Here is a 27,853-nt window from a genome sequence, read left to right as displayed (position 1 = left end):
CCAGTGGTGGACGCGAAGGCGGAACCGCGAGCAGCACCCGTCTGCTAGGACCCACTGCGCAGGTGCGCTGGGCTGCCACGACCCACTGCGCAGGTGCGCGCAGGAGGCTGGGCGTGCCGGCTCCCCTGGACGAGGGTCTAGTTCCGGGGGCCGCTCGCAGTCTGGGCGGCTGGGGCGGTGGGCGGGCGCCGAGCTGACGTCATCGCCGTGCGCTGCCACGTCTTCTCAATTCTGTAGAAATGGAGGCTGAGGATGAGTGCTGACGGGGTCAGGTTCCGACTTTAGCTTTAGCGGTGGCTCTGGCACTGGATTGGGGTCGGGGTCTGGGTTTGGCAGCCTGAAGCCTGCACAATTGTTAACTGCTTCAGCGGGGTCGGCCTGCATCCAAGCAGCCGCTTCGGAGCTCTTTATCACGGGGAGGGAGTTTCTTGCCTGGGGTCCAGTCTGGAAAGCCGCCTGCTCCCAGGGATCCCGCCCCACCGGCCGGGCCTGCTCCATGCGTGAGTATTAACTTAATGCTGAGCTCCCCAACTCCCCGGGCCTGCCTTGCCCCTCCACAGTGCGCGGCAGAGACAACTTGTCGTCTCTTTTTAGGAACCGATCTGTTGAAGTTTGTGGTTTCTTCTCCATTCACGTATCCCCATCGCATACTATCTCTAGCTCCATCCCAGTGTTTGGCGCATTTTCTTTCCCTTTGCTTGTTACTTGGGCAGAGATTCCTCTGCCTCCAAGTTTGAATGGCTTGTTCCTCCGGACGTTTTTCAGTCTGCACCGTGAGGGTCTTAAGGAGTGGGGAACGTTGGATCAGTCTGTAGTAACGTTTGGAAAATCCTGGATTTTCCAGCTTGTGATTTGTTCAGTTTTTAGTTGTACAGTATTATTTAGGAAACATTTGATCTCCGTATTAGTGGAACCGCGAGTTTTGCCAAGACTCAATGAGAATACATCTTTGTTTCAGTGAGGATTTTAATCAGTTACTAGCCTTTTCATGTTGCAGTTTCAATAATTTCTACATGATTTTACCTCCGTTTTTTCTGGAGTATCCATTTAAGTTTCTTTCAATGTTCTCACCCTAACATGTAGAGACCACTTAAAACACTTTAACTTTTTAAAGAGTCAAGAGGCTCGTCCGTGCACTTTCATCCATTTTGGTTTGGCCTGACAAAATTCTCTGTGGAACAGGAGACACCTTCTGTCATGGTGCAAAAATAAACTCAAACAATAAATGACTCAAACTCAAATAATGTGTGACACAGCCTATCTCCTCATCCACATCCCTTGATAACAAAACCTGACATTTTGGACAGTGATAATCCACCTGTGTTTGAAGTGGCTTAACATAAAGTATTAAGTTGGAAATCCGTAAGTTGTAGTATTGTAAACTTCCACCTGATGGTAGTATCTTTCATAAAAGATTTGAATTGTGTTACTTACCAGAGCTTTGACCAGAATTTAGGCTTCTGGCCCATTAGAATCCCAGTACTTTCATTAGAATTAATTAATAGCATTTGTTTGAAAATATGATTTTACAAGGTATGCTCATTGAGTTTTTCTGGGTTTTTTTTGTTTGCATGTTTTACATTGCATGCTTTACAAATAGTTAACCGGTATCTACATTTTTGTTTTTGTTACTGTTGTTCAGAGTTGAAACAGCTTGACAACCATTAACCTGGGTTGCAACTACAGGTGGCACTGGAAGTAGACTGGTTCCTGGACATGCCCGGTGGAAGGAGGGGCCCTAGTCGGCAGCAGCTAAGCCGTTCAGCTTTACCTTCTTTACAGACTTTGGTTGGTGGAGGTTGTGGCAATGGAACTGGCTTGAGAAACAGGTAAAGAAGAAATAAGGCTAAGCATAATTTGTAATGTTTTATGATCAGTAACACTTAACATAGAAGTCATCATATTCAGATCCTAGCTTATCAAGCTTTATTCTGTGTGTGTGGGGGGTACTGTCTTATGAATGCTAGGCAGGAATTTCCACTGAGCCATACCCCTGTGCTGAAGCTTTATTCTTGACACAAAGTTATGTCCTGCTCTTGAAGACTGAAAGTTTAAGTAGTCTAGAATACTTTGGCAGTAGGAAAATATGATGTGGAGCCTATAAAGTGAAAGCAGTCGATGGCTGCTAATTAAATTTTAGTCTTCTGGCCATCTCTCATTTGACTATTTGAAGGAGAGGAAAATAAATCTCAAAGTACAGTTTGGGATAAATGTGATGGTTTATCTTACTGGCTTTTTTGGGGGAGTAGGAGCAAATTAAAACTGCTAAGTTTGTAGGTCACATTTCATTAATCACAATTGCTTGGGAGACTGAGGCAGAAGGATTGCCTGTTCAGGGCCATCCAGGGCAACTTAGCTCTGCGTATTGGGGGAGAAGGAGGCACCTAACATAAAACTCTAAAATTTAAATCAGATTCTATCAACAGTTTCAGAAATTGTTTTGTCAAAAAATTGTTTGATATTAATAAACTCAGCAATAGCATAACAATTTAAGATTTTTGTGATTTTTTTAAAATCATTAATTTATTTATTTGGCACAGGGTCGCACTACACAGCTCAGACTTATAGTGATCCTCCTGTTTTCAGCCAGCACTGGGATTATAGGTATGTGCCACCATGCCTGGTCATGGTGGCCAGCTCAGGGCATGGCCAGCACAGCATGTGGTACCAGCTTAGACCACTGAGCAATCTCCTTGGCCCGTGTCATGTTTTATGAGAGTAAAGAAGTTGGTGTTCTTCATGGAAATTTATCCAAATTTTCGAAAATTAGTATGAGTGGTTTCTTTTTTGATGGAGAAGGTATGCTAGGGATTGACTGCAGGTCCTTGTATATGCTGAGCATATGCTAAGCGTGTAGTGCTCTCTGAGCTACACCTATATGCTAGAGTGAATTTTTAAATCTCTTATCCAGGCTAATGTAAGTGAGGAGCAGGCTTGATCATGTAGCAGTGTAGAGATGCTTTTGATCTGATCAGTTCCTTCTTGGTTGTATTAATTTTTTTTTTTTTTTTTTTTGGTGGAATTGGGGATTGAACTCTGGCCCTTGCACTTGCCAGGGAAGCACTTATTCCACTGAGCCATTTCCCCGGCCTGGTTGTGTTAATTTTTGCCAACTAATTTCTGCATCCTCCCTAGATACAGGAGTGGTGGTTTTTGGTTTTTTTTTTTTTGTTTGTTTACTTAAATCCCTTTGGTACTGAGGACTGAACCTAGTGTCCCATGTGTGCTGTACAAGTACTCTTCATTCCTGTTCTTTAAAAAATTGTGCTGAGTTCTGTGGGTAAGACTCAAACTTGTTTGTTTGTGTGTTTTTTGAGACAAAGCCTTAACTGTAGTTTAGGTTGGGCTTGAACTCACTGTGTAGCCCAGGTTGGGCTTGAATTTATGACATCTTCCCATCTCAGCTTGCCAAGTGTTGGGATTACAGGTGTTTGCCAGCCTCAATGACTGTTTCATTGCCATTTTTATTTTCTTTTGGTGTTACTGAGGATTGAAGGGTATTCTAGCTTTTTTTTTTTTTTTTTAACATTTATTGTGTGTGTGTGTGTGTGTGTGTGTGTGTGTGTGTGGCCAGCTCAGCCCACCAGGGGGCGCGGCTGGCTGGCATGTGGTGCTGGAGGATTGAACCGCGGTCCCTGTGCTTTGCCAAGCTTGTTCCAAGTAGGTGCTTTAGACCACTGAGCCATCTCTCCAGCCCCTCTAGCTCTTTTCATTTTTTGTTTTGAGACAGTCTTACTAAGTTGCCCAGTCTGGCTGTGAATGCGCTGTCTTCCTATCTCAACCTCCTGAATAGCTGGGATTACAGGTGTGGGCAAGTGTGCCAGCATTATGTGTACTTTTAACTGAGTTTAGCAGTAGATCTGTATCTTCTCTGCCTTCATTGTACTTCTTTTTTTTTCAAGGTTCTAACCTTGCTTAAATCTTCCATTCTCTCCTGTTTCTCCTCCTTTAACATACATATATTTAGCAGTTAGTTTGAGATGAGGGGGTAGAATAATGTATTTTTCAGCAGATTTATGTGAAAATAATAATTGTTCTTGATTTGAAAAGTGGAGACTATTTTTGGGTGATTATTTTGTGAGATGCTTACCTCAAAAGAGTTTTTTTGGGGAAAAAATTATGTATTTGTTTTGTCATGGAAAGGAAGCAGCGAGAATAAATTGTTGTATAATAGCTGAGAAAGAGGTATAAAAAATACAGAGAAAATAGTAGATGGTTTAAACCAGTGATGGCAAACCTTTCAGAGCTTTCAGTGATAACTTGTAGCCCATTGTGGCATGTGTGCAATAGATTTGCCACCATTGTCCTAGACTATAGCTTTAGGAAGATAATTGCAAAAAAAAAAAAAAGGTCCAGATAAAGAGAAATTATTTTTGGAGTATATGGTGTGCTGATGAAGGAAATATAATTACTTAATGTGGTATAATTATGGATGATGTACAGTATTTAATTTTGCAAGGTATGTGTCAGTTGAAGAGAGTTGTTAGGTGTTGGTGGCCTAATTGGTGAAGTTCAATTTGAAAATGTCAAAAAGCTAGTTTTGTGATAACAATCAAGATTGAAATGCATAGTTTCTTATTCTACTTTTTGCCTTTGGAGAAGAAGAATTTGTTCTTGAAAAATGTGGTGCTTGTCTTTTTTTTTTTTTTTTTTTTTTTTTTGGTGGAACTGGAGATTGAACTCAGGCCCTTGGGCTTGCCAGGCAAGCGCTTATTCTACTGAGCCATCTCCCCAGCCCCAGAACAATATACTTTGTATTTCTGGGTTTCTTGAAGGGTTCCAAGTTGAGGGAGATCATTTGAGCAGAACTAAGAGTGAGTCTTCTTGTGTAGTCCTTGTGTGGCTTTGTTAATAATATCCCTGACCCTACTGAGATGGTTACTGCTTTCTCTTTCTCTTCCAGATCCTCTTTATTCTTTTGAATCATTCTTTACTCATGTATTTACCTAAATTGTACTGCTTACTGGCTCCATAAGGACAAGTTTTAAGTCTGTTGTGTTAACTTTTTCTTTCTTTTTGTGAAATGGGTTCTTGCTATGTAGTTCAGGTTGGCCTCGAGGTTGCTAAGCCCAAGCTAGCCTCAGACTTGCAGTCCTAACCTTGTAATGTCTCTCAAGAATTTTTTATTTCAATAGTTATAATAAACTGGAGTGAGGGAATGGTTTGCTGCTCTCATTGTGCACAGAGTTCATATTCCCATGAGTTGTCTAAAGTACTATAAATGCAGCATAACAGTGCTAGAATTTTGTTTGGAAATTTCAGAATAGAATGGTAATGCCAATATCATTCTTTTTCTAGAATCTTCTTTGGAAGTGTCCAAACCAAGACCCTTTCCCTCTTGTATAAACAACAGCAGATCCTTGGATCTCTGTAACTATCCTAGGCATATAAACAATAGGAAGTTTGTTCTCTACCCTAAGTATGTATTTGCAGTGAACTAAGAATAGTTTCTATTCTTGGGACTATGATCTGATAGCCAAGATATAGATGGATGTAAAACATACAACAGTGTGCAACAGTATAGTAATAGTTTAGGTGTGGTGGTAATAGGGAGTAGAGATAAATCAACTTTGTTTGAATGAGAGTAAATCCCAAAGAGGATATGTTTGAACATCTTAAAAGTCTGTGTGTGTGGGGGGGGGTGTTTGTCGGGAATTGAATCCAGGACCTTTCAGATGATAGGCATGTGCTGCACACTGAGCTGTTTTCCCTATCACTTAAAAGTCTTGAAGGATGGGTAAAAAGAACCTGGAAGGATGTCAGTAAGTGTATATGTGAGTAAATAAGGAAAGTGATTATGAAGAGTATTGGATGGAAACAGAATAAAGTCACAGAAGGACAGTTTCTGTGTTTCCTGGGAATAAATAGCCTGGGATCAGGGTACATGTACAGAAGTATTGTGCTAAGGCTACCTGGTTAAACCTTCATTGGTTCTACTAATGTTTTTTGTGTATTAACCCTTTGGCAGTTTAGAGCCATTAAAGAGTTTTAGATAAAAGAATAATTTTTTTTTTTTTTTTCCTTTCTGAGGCAGGGTCTTGCTATGTAATCCTGGCTGGTCTAGAATTCACTGAGTACCTAGGCTAGCCTTGAACTTGTGACTTTCCTACCACAGACTCCCAAGTGCTGGTATTAAAGGCATGTCCAGCCATGTTCAGCAAGTTTCACTTTAGAAAGATTCCTGAGGGCAAGTTGGAGGAAGTAGTATTGAATTTCGGAGACTTACTGCAATAATTCAGGTGAAAATTGATGAATGCTTGAAACAAAACAGTAAATTGAGAGGGGAAAGGGACATTTTGAAGAAAGTTCTATGAAGTGGAATATAATTCTTTAGAGAGTGATTGGATGTGAAGAGACAGAAGAAAAGTAGTAGCCTAGGTTTCTGACCTGGGTGGGTAATAAATGGACCATGAACTAGGGTCAGGGCTGTAGGAGGAACACAGATGCATAGTAGGCAGTTGGATAACATGGATGTAAAACTCAACAGTTATCCCCATGCAGAGAAATTCCGATCTTTGGGATGCAGTAGCTAATGGAAGCTATAGCTGTACCTTAGATCATCAGGAAAATGATTAGGAAAAGGAAAGAGGATCCTAGAATGGTGCCTTGGGGAATGCCAACAGTTAAGGAATAGGTCTGGAGGAGGAGTAGGCTTTTGGGCTCTGTGACACTGAAGAGTTTTACTGAGGTAACATAGTTTTCTCTTTCAGGAATGGTAGCACTATTGGCCTTCCAGTCCCACCTATCGCAGCCTTAATCACCCCAGGTCCTGTTCGTCATTGCCAAATTCCTGACTTGCCTATGGATGGGAGCCTGCTCTTTGAATTTTTGTTTTTCATCTACCTATTGGTTGCCCTGTTCATTCAGTACATCAACATCTATAAAACTGTGTGGTGGTATCCCTACAATCACCCTGCATCTTGTACTTCACTGGTAAGTTATCATAGGACTTTAAGTTCTTTATATCACTTAGGCAAGAAACTAACTGGAATAATCTAGGTAAAGAAATTATGTTTTCTAATAATTTTTTTTTTTTTTAAATTAAAATGCTTTTCTACTAAGCCTCAGATTGCTTTCAGAAAGAAAACCTCAGGGTCAGAGATGGAGCTCAGCAATACAGCACCTATCTGGTAAGAGCAAGGTCCTGAGTTCAATTCCTGGTATCAGAAAAGAAAGAAAGAAAGAAAACAAACCTCATAAGATTGCTAAAATAATATGTAAATAAAAGTTAAAAAAATATTTAAATAAATTATGTCACAGGAAGGTTATATTTGAATTTCTCTACTCCATGTTAAATTTGCTGTAAATGTAAGGTGTCAAGTATGATACAGTTCCATCAAGTTTATCTTTTAAATAGCTGAATTGGGATAGTCACGTTATATAACAGATCAACCCCAACTTGTTTAATGCTGCTAGTACATAACAATCTGAGGCAGTTTTCATGGTTGGTGGAGTTCTTCCATGTGGCCAGTTGGGACTCAGGTTGGTGGTGACTGTTGTCTTCTAGCATGTGGCATCAGAGTAGCTGTGGTTTGTTCCTGTTAGCCAGAAAAGGGAAAAACGGAAATACAAAGGAGAATTTCTTATGATTAGGCTCCCGTCATCTCCACATTTGTATTGCTACCTACGAGGGGTTAGAAAATTCTGTAACCCGTTGACTGGATGCATAGTTAACTGAGTACAGCTGGGTTCTGTTAAGAAAGAAAATGTAGCTGTTAGAAGAAAAACTGTTGAGATAGGAAATAGCTGTTGCTACCGAAGTACATAAAAGCATATTGTAAGTTTCTTTACCATTTCCACCCATCTAGGAGGACCATGATTATCTTGATATAGAGTGGAGGTTCTTTATATAAAACATGTGTAAAGTTATTCATGTAACTTGGCATGGGTGGTTGGCAGTGGATGATTTGGATAAGTATGTGATAGTTACTCTCTAGGATAAAGGAACAGCACTGTGGTCCTAAATAATTTATATATGTGTTTGGGACTTTTAAATTTTTTCTTTTGCAATAGTTTCTTGCTAAATTGCCCAGACTGGGCTAGGATCTGTGATCTTCTTGTCTCGTTCTCCCACAGTGCTGGGATTTTAGGCATGTGCCGCCATAAATAAGTTAGAATATTACATGAAGGTTTTGATATTTAAATTTCTCTAACCCATGTTAAACTTGCTATAAATAAAAGGTGTCAAAGTATGAATAGTTCCATCAAGGTTACCCTTTTAGTGGCTGAATGAACTTTGTTGTTGTTGTTTAGGGCAGGGTGTATGGGGTCTCACTGTGTGGATTGGACTCATAGTGATCCTCCTGTTTTCAGCCTCCCAAGTGCTGGGATTACAGGTGCACACCACCACACCCTGTCTCAGTTACCATCCTATTGCGCCCTGGGGGCAGGGCCAGCACCACAGGCCAGGGGATTGAACTGCAGGCCCCTGCGTCTGCCTAAGCAGGAGCTTTAATCCACTGAGCTATTTGGCTGGCCCTGAATGAACTTATTTTATAATTTAAAGTAAATAGATTTCTAAGTCCCAGTGTGTTTGGGACTTAGAAAAAGAGATTTTAAACCTTTCTAGCCTACTGACATAGAATAGAAATGTGGGTCCATAAAAAAATAAAAAAGGGAAGAAGAAGAAGGAAAAAAAAAGACGTGCGGCTTCAAATCCTCAAGGTAGTATGGAAAGAAACTTATTTTGTGATTGTAAAGATTAAACCCAAGATCTTCACAGTGAGCTACAGCCCCAACCCTTTTTAATAATCATATCCTTTATCTGTCCTTGTCTCAAAGTAGTTTTGCAAGGGAGGCTGGGAGATGAACCTTCAGTTAGCAAGGAAGAAGCCCCAGTTAAATTCCACTCTGGCAGGAAAACAGATAATTACCTCTGCTATTTGATTACTCTCACAGCATAGTAAAGTAAGATACAGGAGCAGGAAGTTTGTTTGTTGTCTTCTGCACTGTGTATTTAATGTTAAGGGTATCTGGCATGTTTTAGGTGCTAAGTACATATTCAATTAATTGAGAAATTCATCTTTTCATCTTGGAAGGAATTGTAGATGGTTGTGCAACTTTTGGCCATCAGAATAAAACACATCCCAGTTTGTTGGTTATAGGATACTATGATTAAATATTTCATTTTGTTGATTATGCAGTTCTGTATATGGACTTGGAATAAGAGGAAACTAGGTGGCATCTGGGTAATACTTTTGTTTTTATAGAAGAGATTAAATATAATGCATATTTCTAAGTTAAATTATAGAGGATGACTAACAATATAATATCTTTTTGTTTGACAAGATCAGGCATATTCATGATGGTATGGCTGTAGACTTTTTCTTTGAGACAGGGTCACACTTTGTAGTGCAGGCTGGCCTTGAATTCCGTTATTGTTTTGTGTTTTGAATAAGGTTTCCCTGTGGAGTTTAGGCTGGCCTGGAGCTCACTATTAGTTATTGTAGGCTGACATCAAACTTGCTTCTGTCCTCCTTTCACACCTGGGATTACAGTAGGGTGCCACTAGGTCTGGCAGTATAATGTAATTGATGTACCAACTAATAGAGGATGTAATAGATGCCCAGTTAGGTTAACATGTTTGAATAGAGATTGACAACAGGAACTCCTAAAAACTGTGAATCCCAGCTGATCCATTACTATTGTTATTATTATTACTAATTTTTTTTTTTTTTTTGTCTTTTTGAGGCAGGGTCTCTCTCTTTCTTTTTAAATATATTTAGTACAGGGTCTACAGGGTCTCACTACATAGATCAGACTCGTAGTGATCCTCCTTTTTTCAGCCTCCCAAGCGCTGGGATTGCAGGCGTGTGCCACCACACCCAATCTCAGTCACTATCTCAGTGTGCCCCCGGGGCAGGGCTTGCACTGCAGGCCCAGGATTGAGCCTCCGTCCCTTTGTCTGCCTAGGCAGGTGCTTTAATCCAATGCGCTATCTGGCTGGCCCTGATCCATTAAATTTGCCGTGCTATAAATGTAGCTGTTTAGATGACTTCTCATTGTCACAATTCTTCAGCATGTTACATAATTCAAAGCTGTAATGTTTTTCTTTTAACATAGTAAAGTTTCAAAAAAGGAGAGGGATACATTCCAGATACCTTTGATTAGAAGCTGAAGCAGATTTGTCATGAAAAGAGAAGCAGAAATTAGACAGGTTCTTCAACATCTCTCAGATTCTCTTGGTCTATAACGGTAGAGTGGTGTATTGAGGGCCAGATCGCTCTAGATTTTTTTCCTGTGTCTTTTGAGGCAGGGTCTCATCTTGTAGTTCAGATTGGCCTTGAGCTCACTGTGTAGCCCAGATTGGCCTCAAACTTAAAACATTCCTGCCTCAGTTTCCTGAGTGCTAGGATTATGGGTGTATACCACCAGATATTTAAAAAAACTACTTTATTCTTTTGTAACAAATTGCAGCAGGGATAAGAAGACTGGAGAAGGGAGCCTAGGGAAAGTGAGGCTCTGGAGGGGCTGACCCCTGTTTCTGTAGTGGTTGCAATTGGATACACATGGGTTTCTTTCTGATGCAGATCTTTGTTTCTCTTCCAGAATTTTCATCTCATCGATTATCACCTGGCCGCGTTCATCACAGTGATGCTGGCAAGGAGACTTGTGTGGGCTCTTATCTCAGAGGTAGCCACCCGTCCTCTGTATTCTGTCATTTGTGGCTGGGCTTAATTACTAGGATGAGTTCAGACTGAACGAGTGAAATGTGCAGATTAATTTGAATGCAAGTATAATTTAACTTCTTTACTCTTACATGAGCAGTGCCAGTACTTTTTACTTAGGCTGTTTTGAGCTAGAGTTTCTCTACACAGTTGAGGCAGGCCTGAACTCCCTAAGTAATCTATCCTGGCTTTGAACTTCCAGTTCCACCTCATCAGTGTGGAATCATAGGTGAATAGTTACTATAATCATAAATAATGGAGAGTTAACTTCTTTTTTCTAAGACCTACAAAGGTCTGTGTTTGTAAGCTAATTTGTGAACAGAGTAATTAAGATACTAAGTTCTGATCTGAAAGCCATTTGCGGTTAGCTGAAAAACAAGAATAGTAAGATTGTTAGTTTCTCACAAGAGGAAAGGATTTTGTAACCTTTCTCCCAGGTTAAGTATTTATGTGATGAGAATAAATGCTTGTTTTATATATATGGAGAAATACTTTTCTTTAGAGGAACTCAGTCCATGCTTTTGTTTGTATCTGTAAAAATAGGCAGGGAATGATTTTTTCCATCACTTCAGTAACTTGGAAATGGTACTTGTGTATGGCAACTTAGTTAAACTAAAGTGTGTAAATCCTTTCTAACTGTAGGCAGTTGTAGAAGCTGAGGCAGGAGGATTGAAAGCTCAAGGCCAGCCTGATCAAATTACAAGATCCTAGCTCAAATGGGGCACACAGGGTTGAGGATATAGCTCAGTGCTTCCTGAGTTCGGTCTCCAATATAAAATACATGGAGGGAACAGAATATACTTTGGTGGGGTGGGGTGGGGGTTGTTGAAATAGAGTTTTGATATGTAGTTCAAGATGGCTTTGACAGGTATGTGCCATACGCCTGGTGGGAGCAGAAGGTACTTGTTTCAATTTGAATAAATTGTCTTTAGAAGGATGCAGACTAATCATGGACTGCCTGTTGGTGGCTGGGAGACAGGTGTGGCAGGAGGGAAGCTTTTAATTTTGAACACTTTATACAGTATTCTATACTTTGAGTGATATGACTATTAGCTGTTTGAAAACTATCAGCTTTGTAGTGATTTTTTTCTAAAGTATTAAATTAGATGGATAAATCCATCATAAATCATATTTCCTTCTATTGAAACATTTGCCCTTTTTTGACTTATATCACAGGATATCCCCATCCTGAGAAAAATCAATCATTTTAAAAGAGAGGCTGGAGATAATTCAGAAAGCAAAATTCTATTCAAAAAGGGCTACCTTTTCTCCTGGATAGCCTCTGTTTACTCACACTATGGCCAGTGCTATGTGTGTAATTGCTTCACAAGCCCTAAAATAAGTACAACTATTGTTTCCACCAGTGTGAAGCAACTCTAAAAAATTGTTTTTCTACTGGGCTTGGTTGGGCCCACCTATTTGAAGCCAGGATGAACTACAAAGTGAGACCTTGTCTCAAAAACAATCAAAATAACAACAGTAAACCAGAACAGAACAAAACTAATGCAAAAAAGGGACTAATTTGTTTCTCTAAACATCAAAATAATATACTTTATTGAAAAAAAAGAAAAACACTAAAATGTAAAGCAAAAATACAAAAAAACTACAGCTCCATTATTGAAAGCCATGTTATATTTCCTTCCTAATCTTTTATGTGCATATAGTTAAGTATTTCTTTTTTTTCCTTCCCTGATACTGGAGCTTGACCTCAGAGCCTTCATACTGAGCTGTTCCTCAGTCCTTTTTGGTCTTTTTTTTTTTTTTTTTAAGATAGTGTCTTGCTGTATAGTCCATTATGAACTTACTATGTAGCTCAGGCTGGCCTTGGGCTCATTGAGATCTTCCTGCCTTATCCTCTCAAGTACTAGACTTGCAGATGTGCAGTGCTGCACCTGGTGCCTTTTGTATTTTTGAGACAGAATCTTGTTAATTTGTTATGTTGTCTAGGCTCGGCTTATACTGACTTTTGTTTTTTGAGGTATCAGGGATCAAACTTGGGACCTTGCACTTGCCAGCCAGGGGCTTATGACACTGAACTATATCCCCAGTCCTTTGGGCTTATACTTGCAGTCCACCTTCCTTGGCCTCTCAGAGTATTTGGATTAATTAAGAAGTGTGTACCGTTGTGCCTGGCTTGTGTGTATATATTATATATATTCTATATTATATTTATGTAAATATTACATAAATATTACATATTTACATAAAGACCTTATGTACATTATATTTAATATAAAGTTTTATATGTAGAATATTTATTTAATTATATTTGGGGACATGGTATACTCTTAACATAGTGTTAGCAGTAGTTTTCTACCCCTCCCCTATCTAGCTCTTGCTTATGCTTCAGATATAAGTTTCAGTATCAGTTTATAGGAGAAGCTTTCCTCAGGTTAGGATTTCCTGTTACTTACTTTCCTGGTAGCATATGTATCTTAGTTCCATTTCTTTCATTGGTAAGACAAAATACCTCACACACAAAATTAAGGAAGCAAAAGGTTATGTAGCTCACAGTTTGTGGAAGTTCCAGCCTGTAATTAGCTGGCTCCAAGGCAGAGTGGCATATGGCAGAGGGGCAACTGTTGAAGGTGATGGAAGATAGTAAAGCAGCAAGAGCAGAAGTGGGGTGGGAGAGCAAGCCTCCTTTCCTCCCTTACATTGTGTGCAGGCTTCCTGCCCTCTGCTGGTTGTAGCACTCATACCTTTCTGCCCACCCTTGTTCCTGGCCCCCTGCTGAGCCACTTAAACTTCTAAACTTCTCAAGTTGACACAGTAAACAACATCCCAGAGTGGTAAGTTTTCTACATCTAGGATGTAGAGCTGCTGAGTTACTTAGTTAAGCTTCTAGACATAGATCAACATATAACACAGTAAGTCACCCTTGCTTTGGAAACCACTGTGTCCTCAGGACCTGATACAGGCAGATACAGGTTTGTCATATATAGCACAGTAGTTTGGAGCTGGGGTTCTAGAGTCAGGCAGAACCAGTGAACAAGTGCAGGCCCTGTTGCTTGGGTGGATTGGGAAAGACCAATCTCTCTTTATTTCTAGCTCTGAGCTATGTGAATGAGGGGACAGGAATAACTTCCCAAGCTTTGGCACATTGGGCACGTGGCATGAGGCGTGTGTATCTGGGGAGCAATGTGGAGCACTGTGTTCTGCTGTGCACAGCTGAGAACTGCCTGAGCCTTTTGTCCTTGTGAGGCTTAAGCAGTTCACTGTGGTATTTATTTAACTTCTCCACAGGTTTAAATATAGGTGATTCCCTCCTTGTGTGGACATCATAGAGTCGACTCACATAAGCTTGAATGGTGACATCAACCCTGGTAGCTTTTGATGCAGTCATGGTGATGTGGCATACTATCAGAATCACACAGTGCACTGTTTTACAATAAACTCTTTTTGTAGTAAGTAGGAGTATACTTTAAAATAGTGATAAAAAGCCAGGTATGGTGGTACCCTCCTGTAGTCCCAGCACTCAGAAGGCTAAGGCAGGAGGATCCCTGGGAGTTTGAGACCAGGCTGGACTACCAAGTGAGTTCAAGCCAGCCTGAACTTCACAGTGAGACCCTGTCTCAAAAGAGACAAAAAAAAAAAAAAAAAAAAAAAAAGATAAACTAGTAGCATAGTTATTATGATGTGTTATATATACTGTACTTTTATAACTAGTAGTATACCAATTACATGAGTGATGTTATATAATACACAGTTGTGACAGCTATTATAGGCAATAGGAATTTTTCAGCTTAACTTAATAATTTTTTGAAATGGGGCATTGCTGTGTTGCCCATACTGGCCTTAGACTCCTCGCTTCAACCCATCCTACCTCAGCCTTCTGAGTATCTGGTGGCAAGCATGTCCTATGGCACTTGTCTGTCCCTGTAAGTAATTTTTTTTTTTTTTTTTGTCCTGTCTTTTTGAGACAGGGTCTCACTATGTGGTTCAGGCTAGCTTTGAGTTCATTTTGTAGCCCAGGCTGATCTCAAACTTGCAACAATTTTCCTGCCTCTGCCTCCTGAGTGCTGGGATTACATACAGGAATGTACCACCACACTGGGCTTGTTTTGTTTCGTTGTGTTTTGAGATAGGGTCTTGCTATGTAATTTGAGCTGGTCTTCAACTCACTGTGTAGCCCAGCCAGGCTTCTAGCCTGTGATGATGTTCCTGCCTCAGCTTCCCAAGGGCTGTGACTACAAGCATGCGCCACGACATTTGGCTGTTATCCCTGTCATTTTAATGAGACTCTGTCATATATGCTATTTGTCATCAATTGAAACATTATGCAGAGCATAGAGTATATATGTACACACACACACATACATATATATATACACATACACATATATATATGTGTGTGTGTGTGTATTATATACATTCTGTAATATATAATCTGTAGGCTAAGAGATGGAATACAAAAGAGTTGAAAAGCTCCATATTCTCTCACATGGACTGGTCACTCCAGACAATTTTTACCCCTTTCTGGGTTCAAACACTACTGTTCTAAAGTTATGAGGATCTGCTTTTAATTCATTTTAGAAGAAAGTGGCAGTCAAGCTTCATGTTTTGACAAGTATATTTTTTTCAGTAGTCAGTGTTTTAGTTACTTTTCTTTCTTTTCTGAGACAGAAATACCCAATGACAAAAATTAAGGAAGTAAAGGTTTATTTAGCTTGGAGTTTATAGAGATTTCAGTCTCTGGTCAGCTGGCTCCAAAGCAGGGTGGCACGTGGCAGAGGGGCAGCAATTCATGAAGGTGGAAGACAATAAAACAGTAAGAGCAAAAGGCTGGAGAGAACGCGCCTCTTTTCCTCCCTTATGTTGTAAGCAGGCTTCCCACCCTCAGGCCAGTGTAACCATCACACCATCTTCCTGCCCTCTTCTTGCACAGGCTCAGGAGGCTTACAAAGTGAGAAATGAATTGCTTAGTTAAACTTCTGAACTTCTCAAGTTGACACAATATGTCAGTCATTACAGTCACTTTTAAAGATTTGGTTTTAAAGAACATACTTGAACAGCTATGTTAATAAAGAATTGGAAGTAATTATGTATTTTTCCTTGTGTGCAAACATTAAGCTTTTATTTATGTAGGGATTTGTGAAAGATACAATTATGAAATATTAGTAGTTTATTAAACAGTAATTCAGCAAGTAAATTGGAAGGGAAAGACAGTTTTATGGATGCTGTTGAGGCACTTGGGGTCTGTTGGGAAGTAAAACATAAGTTGGTGGCTCTCCATCGTTATATATAAGAAAATGCCCCCCAGGATTTTTTAATACATTTTTTCCTTGTGTTACTTGGGATTGAATCCAGAGCCTTTGTTCTGAACTACCCTTTTTTCTTTTTTTAATTTTATTTAGTCTATTTGAGACAGAGTTTTGCTGTGCAGCTCAGACTAGCCTTGAGCCCACTTTGTAGTCTACACTGACCTCAAACTCACAGCAATCCAACTGCCTCAGCCTCCTGGGTGCTGGGGTTACAGATGTGTACCACCATGCCTGGCTTTATGAGGTAGGATCTCGCTAAGTTATTCAGTTGCCCAGACTCGGCTTGAATTTGTGGTCCTCCCTCAGTCTCCCAGAGTGCTGGTATAACAGGTATGCACCATCACACCTGTCTAAATACAGATTTCTTGACTCAAAATTTTGTTCCCTACATTGGAAGAGAAAAGTTGTTGGAAATTTACATGTTCAGTTAGCAGCCCAGGTAATTCTGATGACTGGTCTATGGAGCATGCTCTTAAGAAATCCTAGTGTAGGGGCTGGGGAGATAGCTCAGTGGAATAAGCACTTGGCCTGGCAAGCGCAAGCACCTGAGTTCAATCCCTGGTTCCGCAAAAAAAAGAAAAAAAGAAATCCTAGTGTACACAAATTAGACAATAATGATAAGAACTTAAAAGAGGTCTTTGTGAGGATACAAAAGGAAATCACTGCCTATAGAAGTAAATTTTTAAGGGTTTGCAAGATAAGTGGGATGGAGCAGTTGTTCTTTTTTTTTTTCCCCACAGTTCAGCTTCTATTAAATCTTATTGAGCCCTTACTTGAGTCACATTGCTTTTGAATAAGATCAATTATAAAATACTGCTTTTGGTGCTTCCAAACTTTCAGGCCACTAAGGCGGGTGCCGCGTCCATGATTCACTACGTGGTTCTGATATCAGCGCGTTTGGTGCTGCTTACTTTGTGTGGATGGGTGCTTTGCTGGACCCTTGTCAATCTTTTTCGAAGCCATTCAGTCCTCAATCTCCTTTTCCTTGGCTACCCGTGAGTACTCCAGGTTTACATTTTATTAATAAATGTTTGGAAATAATTTGCATCATGTAAGTGATACTGCTAAGGAATGGAAAACGAAAACTTCACAAGCCCAGAGTTAGAACGTTGGAAGGCAATGAAAGTGGTAGCTGTATAATTCGTATTTTAAACTTGGGTAAACTTGGACAACAGACAGTCCTGACTAATGCCTGTCTTATGAAACTGATATGGCTATCCTTCCAGTGAAGAATATTTTAATTAACTCTCTTCACTAAGTATGGGTTTCTAGTTTAAACAGAATTACCATGATCAAAATTGCTAGCAAACCTTTCACTTCAGTTCTTGTAGGTTCTTTACACACCATTAAACAATGAAATATGTTTGTAATTTAAACAAATTTCAGGTTTAAGTATATTTACTTTTAGTTACTAAAAATTACATAATATATCTTTATGGAAACTTTAAAGATTAAATATGAGAAATTCAAAATATTAGATTATGTAATAAACAACTGTAACTTTTTGTTTATTCATCTGTTTAAAAAGGTGTTCTCTCTCTCTCCACGCCCCACCCCCACTTAAATAGCTTCTTATTTCAAGGTAAGTTAGTCTATAGTCTAGCCAGGTACATGCCTGTAATCCCTGCACTTGGAGGCTGAGGCTAGAGGATTGCAGCCTGGCCTTCATAGTGAGTTCAAGACCAGCCTGAACTGTATAGCAAGACCCTGTTTCAGAAAAACAGCAACAACAAAAAATCAGTCCACAGTTCTAATTGTGGCTCCAAAACATATCTTGAGTCTGTTCCCTGTTTTCCATAATTTCTGTATTACATTCTATACCTTTATCTGGTCATCTTATAATTCATTCTTGTCCTTTGTTCTGTTTTTCATTGTAGATAGAACAATTTTTGAAAAGTAGAATTTAATCTGACTCTTTGAAATCTTTTTAATGAATCATTTCTTTTATCTTACAAAGCACTCTGAGATCTAAGCCTTTGATGCTATCTTTCTATTCTTTATTCTACACTATCAGTTATGCAGTACTACAGTAATGGTGTAACTATCACAGATCTGTGTCTTTCATGTGCATAGGTTGGAGCCAATTGGAAGTTGGGAGGCTTTCCTGACCTTAGATGGCAGTCATCAGCTCAGGCAGCTGGGACAACCCGGCCCTGCCTCCCATATTTTCTCATTCTCTGGCCTGTGAGCTTGGGCAGAGTCACATGAAACTGGCAGAATAGCAAGAGAGTGGGCCTCAGTGTGCAAGCTCATTTTAAGCTTCTGATTGAACCATGTCTGCTGACCTATCTTTCTTTCTCTTTGTTGTTTTCAGTACTAGGGATTGAAGCCAAGGCCTTGGTACTGAGCTATTGTACATCTCCAGCCCTTTTTCATTTTTTTATTCTGAAGCAGGATCTCAGTAGCTAAATTGCCCATGCTAGGCCCAATCCCTCTGTTTTCTACCCTCTGGTCAGGATCACTGGCTAAAACAAGTCATGCTATTGAGACCAGTATTGAAGTAACTGTAAGACATGATGAAGGGAAGCTGGGTGAGGTACCATATGCCTATAATCCTACCAGTTGGGGAAGCTGAAGTAGAAGGATTGCAAATCCAAATCCAGCCTGGGCAATGTAGTGAAAACCAGCAAGACCCTGTTTCAAAAGTAAAAAGTAAAACTAATATGAAGCCCTTGGTTTAATCATCAATACAACCAAAGCAAAAGCAAAATAAAGAAAAAACAAAAACAAAAAAAAAAAAAAAACCTGGGTGTATCTCAGTATTAGGGCTTATGCTTAGTATATTTGAAAGTCCAGGGTTAAATCTCTAGTGTCCAAAATGTTATCATAAGTCTGAAAAGTATTCAGTAGTTCTTCTAAAAAATTATTGTAGTTTCAGTATTTTATTTTTTTTACTTAATTCATTAAATTTTGAGCACATGCTGTTTCAGCCACTGTTTGAAGTACCCAAGGATAGACCAACAAATTAAGTAGACTAAAATCTCAGCTTTCTAAAGCTTAGATTTGTAATGAGGGAATGATAGGCCAAGAAAAAAGAACTGGGCCCCCAGCCCCATAAATGCATGGAATGGTGAAGTCTGTAGAGGAAAAATAACCAGCAAAGGAGAGTTAACGGGAATGGGTCAATGATACAGTTTGGAGGCACAGGAGCCCTCACTAAGGAGGCATTTGAAGTGAAGGGCAAGCCATGTGAATACCACTATACTTCTGCAAAGATGGGTGCTAAGAAAATCCTTATTGTATTATTGATGCTAGTGGAAAATTAAAAATAGCCTGTTTCTATCAAGTGAGGAATGGTGCACCTACAAGGAATATATAAGAATCCTGGGGACTGGTGAGATGGCTCAGTGGTCTAAAGCACCTACTTAGAACAAGCTTAGCAAAGCACATGGACCGCGGTTCAATCCCCCAGCACCAGATGCCAGCCAGCCCCGCCCCCAGGCGGACTGAGCTGGCCACACACACACACACAAATAAAAAAATTAAAAAAAAAAAAAGAATCCTGTAATATCTTTAAAATCTGTCCTAGAGAAACGTTGGGAACACGATGAGAAAATACTCAATATATACACACAACTAGCAGGATATAAAAACATTTTATGTTATATGAGATCAAAGTATATATAACTGTATATAGCTTATGCTTTGGAAAAATATGCATCCAATCATAAAAGTGATAAGTTGGAGGTGATTCACCATTGTGATTCTATAGTTTCCTGTTGTACAGTGAATGTATACTATTTTTATGGAGGGAAATTACAGAGCTTTCTAAATCACAAATTTACCATCAGCAAAGTCTCAGGTTGTCTTTCCTCTGGTGGGTCATGAGTACTTACTGATGTAGTTACATGATGTGCGTGGAGGTGCTGTCTGTGGTCTCATTTTGATTTCCTCCTTGTCTTACAGCTTTGGTGTTTATGTTCCTCTCTGCTGTTTCCATCAGGATAGCAGAGCTCATCTTCTTCTCACAGACTATAACTATGTGGTGCAGCACCAGGTTGTAGAGGAAAGTGCCTCGACTGTGGGCAGCTTGGCCAAATCCAAAGACTTCCTCTCCCTATTACTGGAGTCTCTGAAAGAACAGTTTAATAATGCCACGCCCATCCCCACCCACAGCTGTCCTCTGTCTCCAGACCTTATTCGTAATGAAGTAGAATGTCTGAAAGCAGATTTCAACCACAGAATCAAAGAAGTGCTCTTCAACTCTCTCTTCAGTGCCTACTATGTTGCGTTTCTCCCTTTGTGTTTTGTGAAGGTAAGTTGTTATCTCCCTTGATGTGCTCCCTGGATTTGTGTGTGAAGTACATCAACTGGGTATTTCTTGTTTAATCCCCCTTTTCTCTGTCTCCCCTTTGGCAGCCTGGATGGTGGAGTTCGGCTGCATCTGGAGTACACTAATACCGCTCCTGGTTGGCGGATAGGTATTTCCATATATGTGATGCACCCCGTGGTGGTCCCTCTTTCTTTCTTTTTCTCTTCTTTCTTTTTAATTTTTTTAACGTTTGTGGGGAAAATTAAAATTGTACATACAATTGTATCAGTATGAGCAGCTTCAGAGAACCAAGGTTTCAGTGAAATTCAGCCTATTTTGGTTGATCTTACCAGAGTTACGTAGAGTTACTTTGAATTTAATCTAACTTTCTCTAAACTTCAGTTTATTTCAATAGTAAAGAAAAATGGTCTGGATGTCACTTGGACCCAGAATCTTTTGGGACATTTTAGTGTGTTTCCTTCACTCATTCAGAAGCACTTCTGCAGCCGGAGTGGTCCTTCAGAAGCACTCAATTCTTCTAGAAAGGAACACTTAAAATATAATTGCTCTCCCTCCCAGCCCTAACTCATACAGCCAGAAAGTCAGATGGAAGGATTTTGGAGGACTCTGCTCTCGAAGTCTGCACGGACAGCAGGACCACCAGTGCATGTTGACTCAGTGTGGATCTGTCTGCGGGGCATATGTACATGTGCCCGTTCCTGCCTCTGTGTGCCCATGCATGGATTATTTCTGTCTTATGGTTCTCTTCCAGAGCACCCAGTACTATGATATGCGCTGGTCATGTGAGCATCTTATCATGGTGTGGATAAATGCTTTTGTCATGCTCACCACGCAGCTGCTGCCATCCAAATACTGTGATTTGCTACATAAGTCAGCGGCGCACCTGGGCAAGTGGCAGAAGCTGGAACATGGGTCCTACAGCAATGCTCCACAGCACATGTGAGTAAGGTAGAGAGTAAAAGCACATAACATTCTACATGCTACTGGTCATGTTTATTTGCTTTGTATGTCATTCTTGTTCTTGGCTTTGAACATTTTTTAGTTTGTATCTCCGTGGATGCTTGTCATCATGCTAAACTGAACAAAGGGAACATTAACTCATCTTCACTGCCATTCCCAGCCCCTTCGCAAGTGCGGCCTACCTTTCTTTCAGCTGCCCAATCAATCCAGAATGTAATTTGTGTCCCAAGCTGTACTTCAGAGTATTCTTTTAGTTTTAATCCTTTCCCAAAATTCAGAGTCATATTTTAAAAATTCTTTTTATAAGGCTCTAAGATTTGCCTTTTCATCTTCATTGCCACAGCCAAGTAGTTGCTAGCTACTCATCTCACACTTAACAGCAGCTGGAATTTGCTTTTCTCTTTTCTCCTAATATTTGCAGATTTGGTCTAGTAATTTTCCTTGCCTGCTTTTTAATTGTTTTTTCCCTTTTCCCCTAATCTCTTTCCTCTTTCTCTTTCTCTGCTTTTTATGTAAATCAAGATTGTTCTAAGTATCTGTCTCATTCCCCCATCACTAATTTCTCTGCATGACCCGTTTTTACCCAAAATAGCCAATTCTAGAACCCTTTTTTTCTCTTGCTTCTGAGCCTATCATTATACCTGTTTCTCAGACCCGGACCATCTTCATCTTTTTCCCTTTTATAATTTGAGCATTTCATAAATTTCATCCCTTACCAGCTTTTTCCTAATTAAGTGGGACAGCTTGAGGTGACTTCCCTTCCCCTCTCCCCTCAGAGTTCTCCCTTCAATTATCTGCCTTGATGTCTGATACAGATTAGCACAGGCCTTCGAGCCCAGGAAGAGATTGGGCCAGGCTGAACAGAGACCCGACTGTGGGCAAGGACAGATTTCAATAAAATTGAAAGTACAGTCCACAGTGCTAGCACTGTGCATCGTCAGGCTCCTGATGGCCATGGCCATGAGGTGTGTCTTCACCTAATGCTGGTAAGTGTGAGCAAGGCCGGCGGAACGTTTTTCTCAGCTGGGAAAGCTTCAGGGTGCTAGAATATATATTTTTAACATATCTAAACTACCGTCCCAGTTCTTACCCTAGGAAACTAACCTTCCCAAAAATCAGGAAGAAAAGAATTAACTTAAATCATTTTTTTTTTTTTTTTTATAAAAAAGCTTAACCTGAGGATTCCCCACCCCCACCCCAACTCCATTACATTGATGCTGGAAAGAATGAAGCTATTTCTTCCCTAACTTCTTTTCCCTAGAGAAATAAACCAAGAAAGCGGTAAAAAGAAAAGTCTTGTGTCAGTACCTCGTGTGTCTGTGTGTTCTACTGTAGAGCTTCCCACATCTGTGAGGTGTTTAAATTGTTCGATAAGCAAACTGGTTTTCTTTAGCTTTTCTTTAGCTTTTGGGGATATAATTCTGCAGTAAAAGTCATGCTAGTTGACAGTGTGTTTAATTTCTCTTCTGCTCTTACTGCCATCAGCTTCTTATTTTTTCTGTCATTTCTGTCAGTAGACTCTACTCACTTGGAATGGAGATGACAGTCTGCCTGCTTACACTATTTTCTTGCCCGTAGATGCCTTACTTAAACATATATCTGCTTATTGTTCTAAGCCTTTTAAGTTCTTCAATGTTAATCGTGTCACTTTGCAATCTGTCTGTACTCCAGCAGTGAAGTTACCATAACAAATCCATTCTAACTCCTAGTTTGACTGTAGAATTACTGTATTTTCAGAATTCAGACAGATGAAATCTCAAGTAGTTATAATCCCTTCTATTAAAATGTAACTGGCCTTGCCAGACGCTATCTTGTCTGTAATTGTCAATTTGCTAACACTGCCTTTCTTTTTCCCATAGTTGGTCAGAAAATACAATATGGCCTCAAGGGGTACTGGTGCGGCACAGCAGATGTTTATATAGAGCCATGGGGCCTTACAACGTGGCAGTGCCTTCAGATGTGTCCCATGCCCGCTTTTATGCAAGTACCACTTCTTTGTTTTCCAACATAAGTTTAGGCATGTTAGGAGGCCACTAAGATTGTAATCACCTAACTCTAGGAAGTTAATACATGGTAGTTACTGCTAACAGTTGGTTATATATCATTATTCCAGTCTTAATAGCTTAGTTGGTTTCTCTAGTTGCATTGGAATTTCTTGAATCTAGTGTTTGAAACAGGTAGGCAATTATATAAGACTTCCTTTTTCATCTATAGTTTTATTTTATAATAGTTTGGTTTCATGGTGTCTTTAAGACACACTGTATCTGTGTATCTTTAAGTGATACTTGAATAGTAATAATGTGGATATTTGTGTTTTTTGTCATTAGTCATCTCTATTGTTTCTTCAGAATTCCTAACTTTCTCTTTAGAAGTCAGAAAAATGCCATAATCTGCAGCTTTTTACTTTTAGGTACTTAGATTCAAAAGAAAAATAATTAAAAGTTAAAAAGAAAAAGCAGTGAGCACCAACTGGATCCAGGTTCTGTTCAGTCTGTATTTAAGTCTTGGGTTATATTCTTTTTGATCACTCTCATTTCTAGAAATTCTAGCTCCAGAAGGTAGAAGTTTTTCCAGCTAGCTGGCTGATACGAACAAGGAAAAGAAAGGGTACCAGTATGAGTAGAGGACAAGTCTTGGTAAAAATGTCCAGATGCAGTGTGTTGTCAGAGACTGGAGACCATTTGGAGGGTTTGCTTATTTGCTTGTTTGCGACCAGGTCTTGCTATGTAGTCTAAGCTGGACTTGCACTGTCAGTGGTCCTCCTGACTCCGCCTTCTGAGTGCTGGGATTACAGGTGTGCACCACCATGCCCAGCTGGAGATTTAAGCTGGAGATTCTTTTTGAGCTACTGTGTTTCTATCCCTTTCTCCCTCTGTCCCTCCCAGTACCTTGTGAAGTACATTGACTTCCTGGTTCTACTGGTGTTATTTAAGGACCTTTCGGTTAGTACCTGCAAACTTATATCAGGAGAGAATACTTAAAATATCATGGTTAGGAATGTGGGGTAGTGGAAGGCTTTTGGAGGAGGCGCCCACAGCATCTTTTCTCAACTCCCGTCTCCCACTTCCTGCCAGCTCTTAACAGAGCGCCTTAAGATGGGGGAGTCAACCACATAAGCATCTGATTTCTCCATAGGATATTTATTTAATTCAGCCAGCTGAGTTCTTTAGGCCAGTAATTCCTTCCATTGGTCCTTGCTGTCTCCTAGAAACTTGTAATAACCAGATATTTTATTTGAATTTTCTTTTTGGTAAGTAAGTGTTTTACCTTGGTTGTTTTGGACAGCTGAAGAATCAAGTGGAATCCATAGAAGAAATATTAGGCAAGTTAACTAGTTACTGGTTTTGCATGACCAAGTGAGTAAATCAGTGCTTAGCGTGGTCCTTGGGCCATCTGACAAGAATTACCTGGCCCACTCTTAAAAAGTGATTATAGCCCCCTCTCCCAGACTTCTACCTCAACATCTTTGGAGGATCTCAGGAATTTACAGCATTTGCATATTTAGAAATGATTTTCAAGCAAACTAAATTTTGAGAACACTCACTTAAAGTACCAGTATCTTTTAGATTTTTTTTTGGGGGGGGGTCTCACTACTAGATTGTATCTGCCTGTTTACAGCCTCCAAGAGCTGAAATTACAGGTGCGTGCCACCATGCCCAGTCTCAATTGCCATCTCAGCGTGCCCCGTGGGCAGGGCCAGCACAGCAGGCCCTGGGACCCTGACCCCTGCACCTGATTGCAGGCGCTTTAATCCTCTGAGCTATTTGGCCAGCCTTCTTTTAGACTTTTTTTTTTTTTTTTATGGTCAGCTTAGCCCACCCTGGGGGCGGGGCTGGCATGGCATGTGGTGCTGGGGATCAAACCAAGGTCCCTGCATGCTTGCCTAAGCTTGCCTAAGCAGGTGCTTTAGACCACTGAGCTATCTCGCCAGCCCAGCTATCTCGCCAGCCCTCTTTTAGACTTTAAAATCTGTCATCTTTCTACTCCTTTCGTTTATAGGTTATTACACATTTAGATACATATACCTTGCCGTGGAATCTGAATAGCCTTTCTGAATCCTTGTAAAGCATTCATTCCAAGCCACTTTTATACAGGATGTTGCTGGATTTCGTACAGTAAAACCCAGATTGAAAATTATTTTTCTTCTGCACAACGGCTCTGAAAACCAGGGTACCTTTCAAAACTGTCATAGTTTGGCTTCATTGTTAGATTTAAACTTTTAACATTGGAAGTCTATCAGTTCTCTTAGATATAATGGAGAAAATTGCCATAATGTATCTTCATTTGGATTTGAGACCAAACTGGCTAAGCGAATTATTAGATAGTGTTCCTTTGCAATCTGTGACTATGTCTTTTTAGTCACAGCACCTTTTTATTAATCAGGATTGAGCACTTACAGGATATAAGGAAAGTGAAAATAGAAAGTCCTGTATTTGTTCTAATTCTGATTTATTTTCCTTTCTCCTTGCCTTGTCTTTGTATACCCTGCTTCTCAATGTTCAGAAAAAAAAATAAAATAATAGAATCATAGCAGGGAGGATTTCAGTCAGTGACCATGGTAGGCAACCAGTTTGAGAGAAAATTAAGGAACTACTGGATTGTTATTTCAATGAGTAATACTTTTCTCTTTCCAAACTTGTCTAGTGTTGGTGTTTATATGTGTTAGATCAATCACACAAGCTAAGGATGAGGTTGATTGGTTGGTTGGTTGTGGTACTGGGGATTGAATCTAGGACTTCATACTGAGTTACATTTCTAGCTTTCGTGTGTGTGTGTGTGTGTGTGTGTGTGTGTGTGTGTGTAATCAAACTCAGGACCTAGCACTTTCCAGGCAGGTACTATGCTGTTGAGTTATATTCACTGCCCCGGCCCTTTTATTTTGAGACAAGGTTGTGCTAAGTTGTCTAGGCTGGCCTTGAATTTGTGATTCACCTGTTGCAACCTCCTAGAGTTTTGGAAATCCGGGCCTGCAAAACCAGCTTGATTTTCACATTTTTAAGTGGTTACATTTTAGGTAGTTACATATATAAATACCAACGTTGTAATCCCCCTCCCCTTTTCCCAGTGTGGGGGCTTGAGCCCAGGGAGGTACTAAACTCCGTCCTTAGCACGTTTTTTATTTCTATTTTTATTTTATTTTATTTTTTTAGGCAGGGTCTCACTAAGTTATCTAGGCTGGTTATAAGCTTGCAGTCCTTCTTGCCTTGGCGAAGTAATTGGATTTACAGGCATGCACATGTTCGTATAGTCTCAATTTTTGCCTCTTAAATATTTGTTTCTTTTTTCCAACTTCTTGTCTTAAATGAATACATTTTTGCATATCTTTAATAAAGTATATACCTAAGGTAAGCCTCAAGAAAATCTTTTAAGATAGTGTTCTTTTGGGCATAATTCCTTTTCATGTTCCAGGGGCACTGAAATAGTTTTTTTATTAGTGTTGAGCAAAATAGTAAAAGTTTGGATCTCTGTAGCAAGAAATATTTGATTGATATTTGATAAGCAGAGCTATTGGTTATTGCAGATGAAACCTACATATATGAAAAAAATCTTAGAGAAATTTAGTAGTAACTTCAGTCTTCACTGTGAAATAACATTTGTTTTTGTTTTTTAAACTTTCTTACAGTTCCTGTTTCATCGTCCATTAAGGCTGTTAAATCTACTTATCCTTATTGAAGGAAGTGTTGTCTTCTACCAGCTCTATTCCTTGCTGCGGTCGGAGAAGTGGAACCACACACTTTCTATGGCGCTTATCCTCTTCTGCAACTACTATGTTTTATTTAAGCTCCTCCGGGACAGAATAGTATTAGGCAGGGCATATTCCTACCCACTTAACAGTTACGAACTCAAGGTGAACTAGGCTGCCTCTCAACAAGGAGGGAAAACATGGATAAAAATATTTTCATACGTTCTATTTTTTCTTGCAATTTTTATAATATTTAAGATATTTTATATTTTGTATACTATTATGTTTTGAAGGCCGGGCAGGGTAAGGAATATTAAATGTATCCGTAAACAAGGGGATGTGATCTCTCCTGTGTTAGTATATTGGATAATATACCTATGAAGAGGTATGTCTCTCCAGTAAAAGGATTGCTTGTTTGTATGACTCTGCAGTCATTCATTCATTTATACCTTGACACAGTACCTTTGGTGTTTGCTGTCCTTCCAGTCATTCTCATGACCTAATTGTGAGCTCTTAGTGAACCAATAATTATTGCTATAGAAAGGGAGGTGTGGAATTCCCTCTGCCCCCTGATCTCTTACTTCAGCTGGCTAATAGCATGTGAATAATTATGCTATTAGCATAGGCTAAAATTCTAGCTGGAGTTCTTTCTTCTGCTGCTCAGAGGAAGGCTTTCTGAAATGGGGTCTCAGCTGGTGTAGTGTACCCTGTGATATATACGTTATTTTTTTTTTCCCCAGAACTGGGGATTGTACTCGGGCCCTTGCACTTGCCAGGCAAGTGCTTATTCTACTGAGCTATCTCCCCAGGCCCTACACATAATTTTGAGAAAGCTTTTATCACAATGCACAAGGTTTTGTCATAACTTTTTCTGTCCTTTCACTTCTGCTTCCAATGATTTTCATCGTATTTGTTGGAAATACTTTCCAGGGGCACAAAGTCTTGATAGAGGGAGAGGAAATTGTGTAGCTGGATATGTGAGAGAAGGCAAGTGTGCCATGTGGCT

The 27,853-nt window shown here is 39.8% G+C and overlaps 1 protein-coding gene across 3 annotated transcripts; it reads left to right on the top strand.

The window, feature by feature from the left end:
- The first annotated feature begins 136 nt into the window (after positions 1–136).
- On the top strand, positions 137–27,520 carry Tmem39a (transmembrane protein 39A). 3 transcript variants are annotated; one of them, XM_023717605.1, is made up of 9 exons: positions 137–500; positions 1,643–1,829; positions 6,711–6,933; positions 10,549–10,632; positions 16,772–16,926; positions 19,838–20,186; positions 20,956–21,143; positions 21,980–22,150; positions 23,024–23,112. In XM_023717605.1, exons 2-8 carry the CDS (start codon positions 1,717–1,719, stop codon positions 22,143–22,145), a joined length of 1,278 nt encoding a protein of 425 aa, XP_023573373.1. In that variant the 5' UTR covers positions 137–500; positions 1,643–1,716; the 3' UTR covers positions 22,146–22,150; positions 23,024–23,112. The 3 variants fall into 3 exon arrangements, with proteins under 3 accessions (XP_023573373.1, XP_004633381.1, XP_023573374.1); XM_004633324.3 differs by lacking the exon at positions 21,980–22,150 and adding an exon at positions 26,788–27,263 and having other exon boundaries at positions 142–500; positions 23,024–23,144; XM_023717606.1 differs by lacking the exons at positions 137–500; positions 21,980–22,150 and adding an exon at positions 26,788–27,520 and having other exon boundaries at positions 1,754–1,829; positions 6,698–6,933; positions 23,024–23,144.
- The last annotated feature ends 333 nt before the right edge of the window (positions 27,521–27,853 follow it).

This window comes from Octodon degus, unplaced genomic scaffold, assembly GCF_000260255.1.
Source record: "Octodon degus isolate 3935 unplaced genomic scaffold, OctDeg1.0 scaffold00053, whole genome shotgun sequence".
NCBI lineage: Eukaryota > Metazoa > Chordata > Mammalia > Rodentia > Octodontidae > Octodon > Octodon degus.
This window is presented reverse-complemented; position numbering and strand designations above follow the sequence as displayed.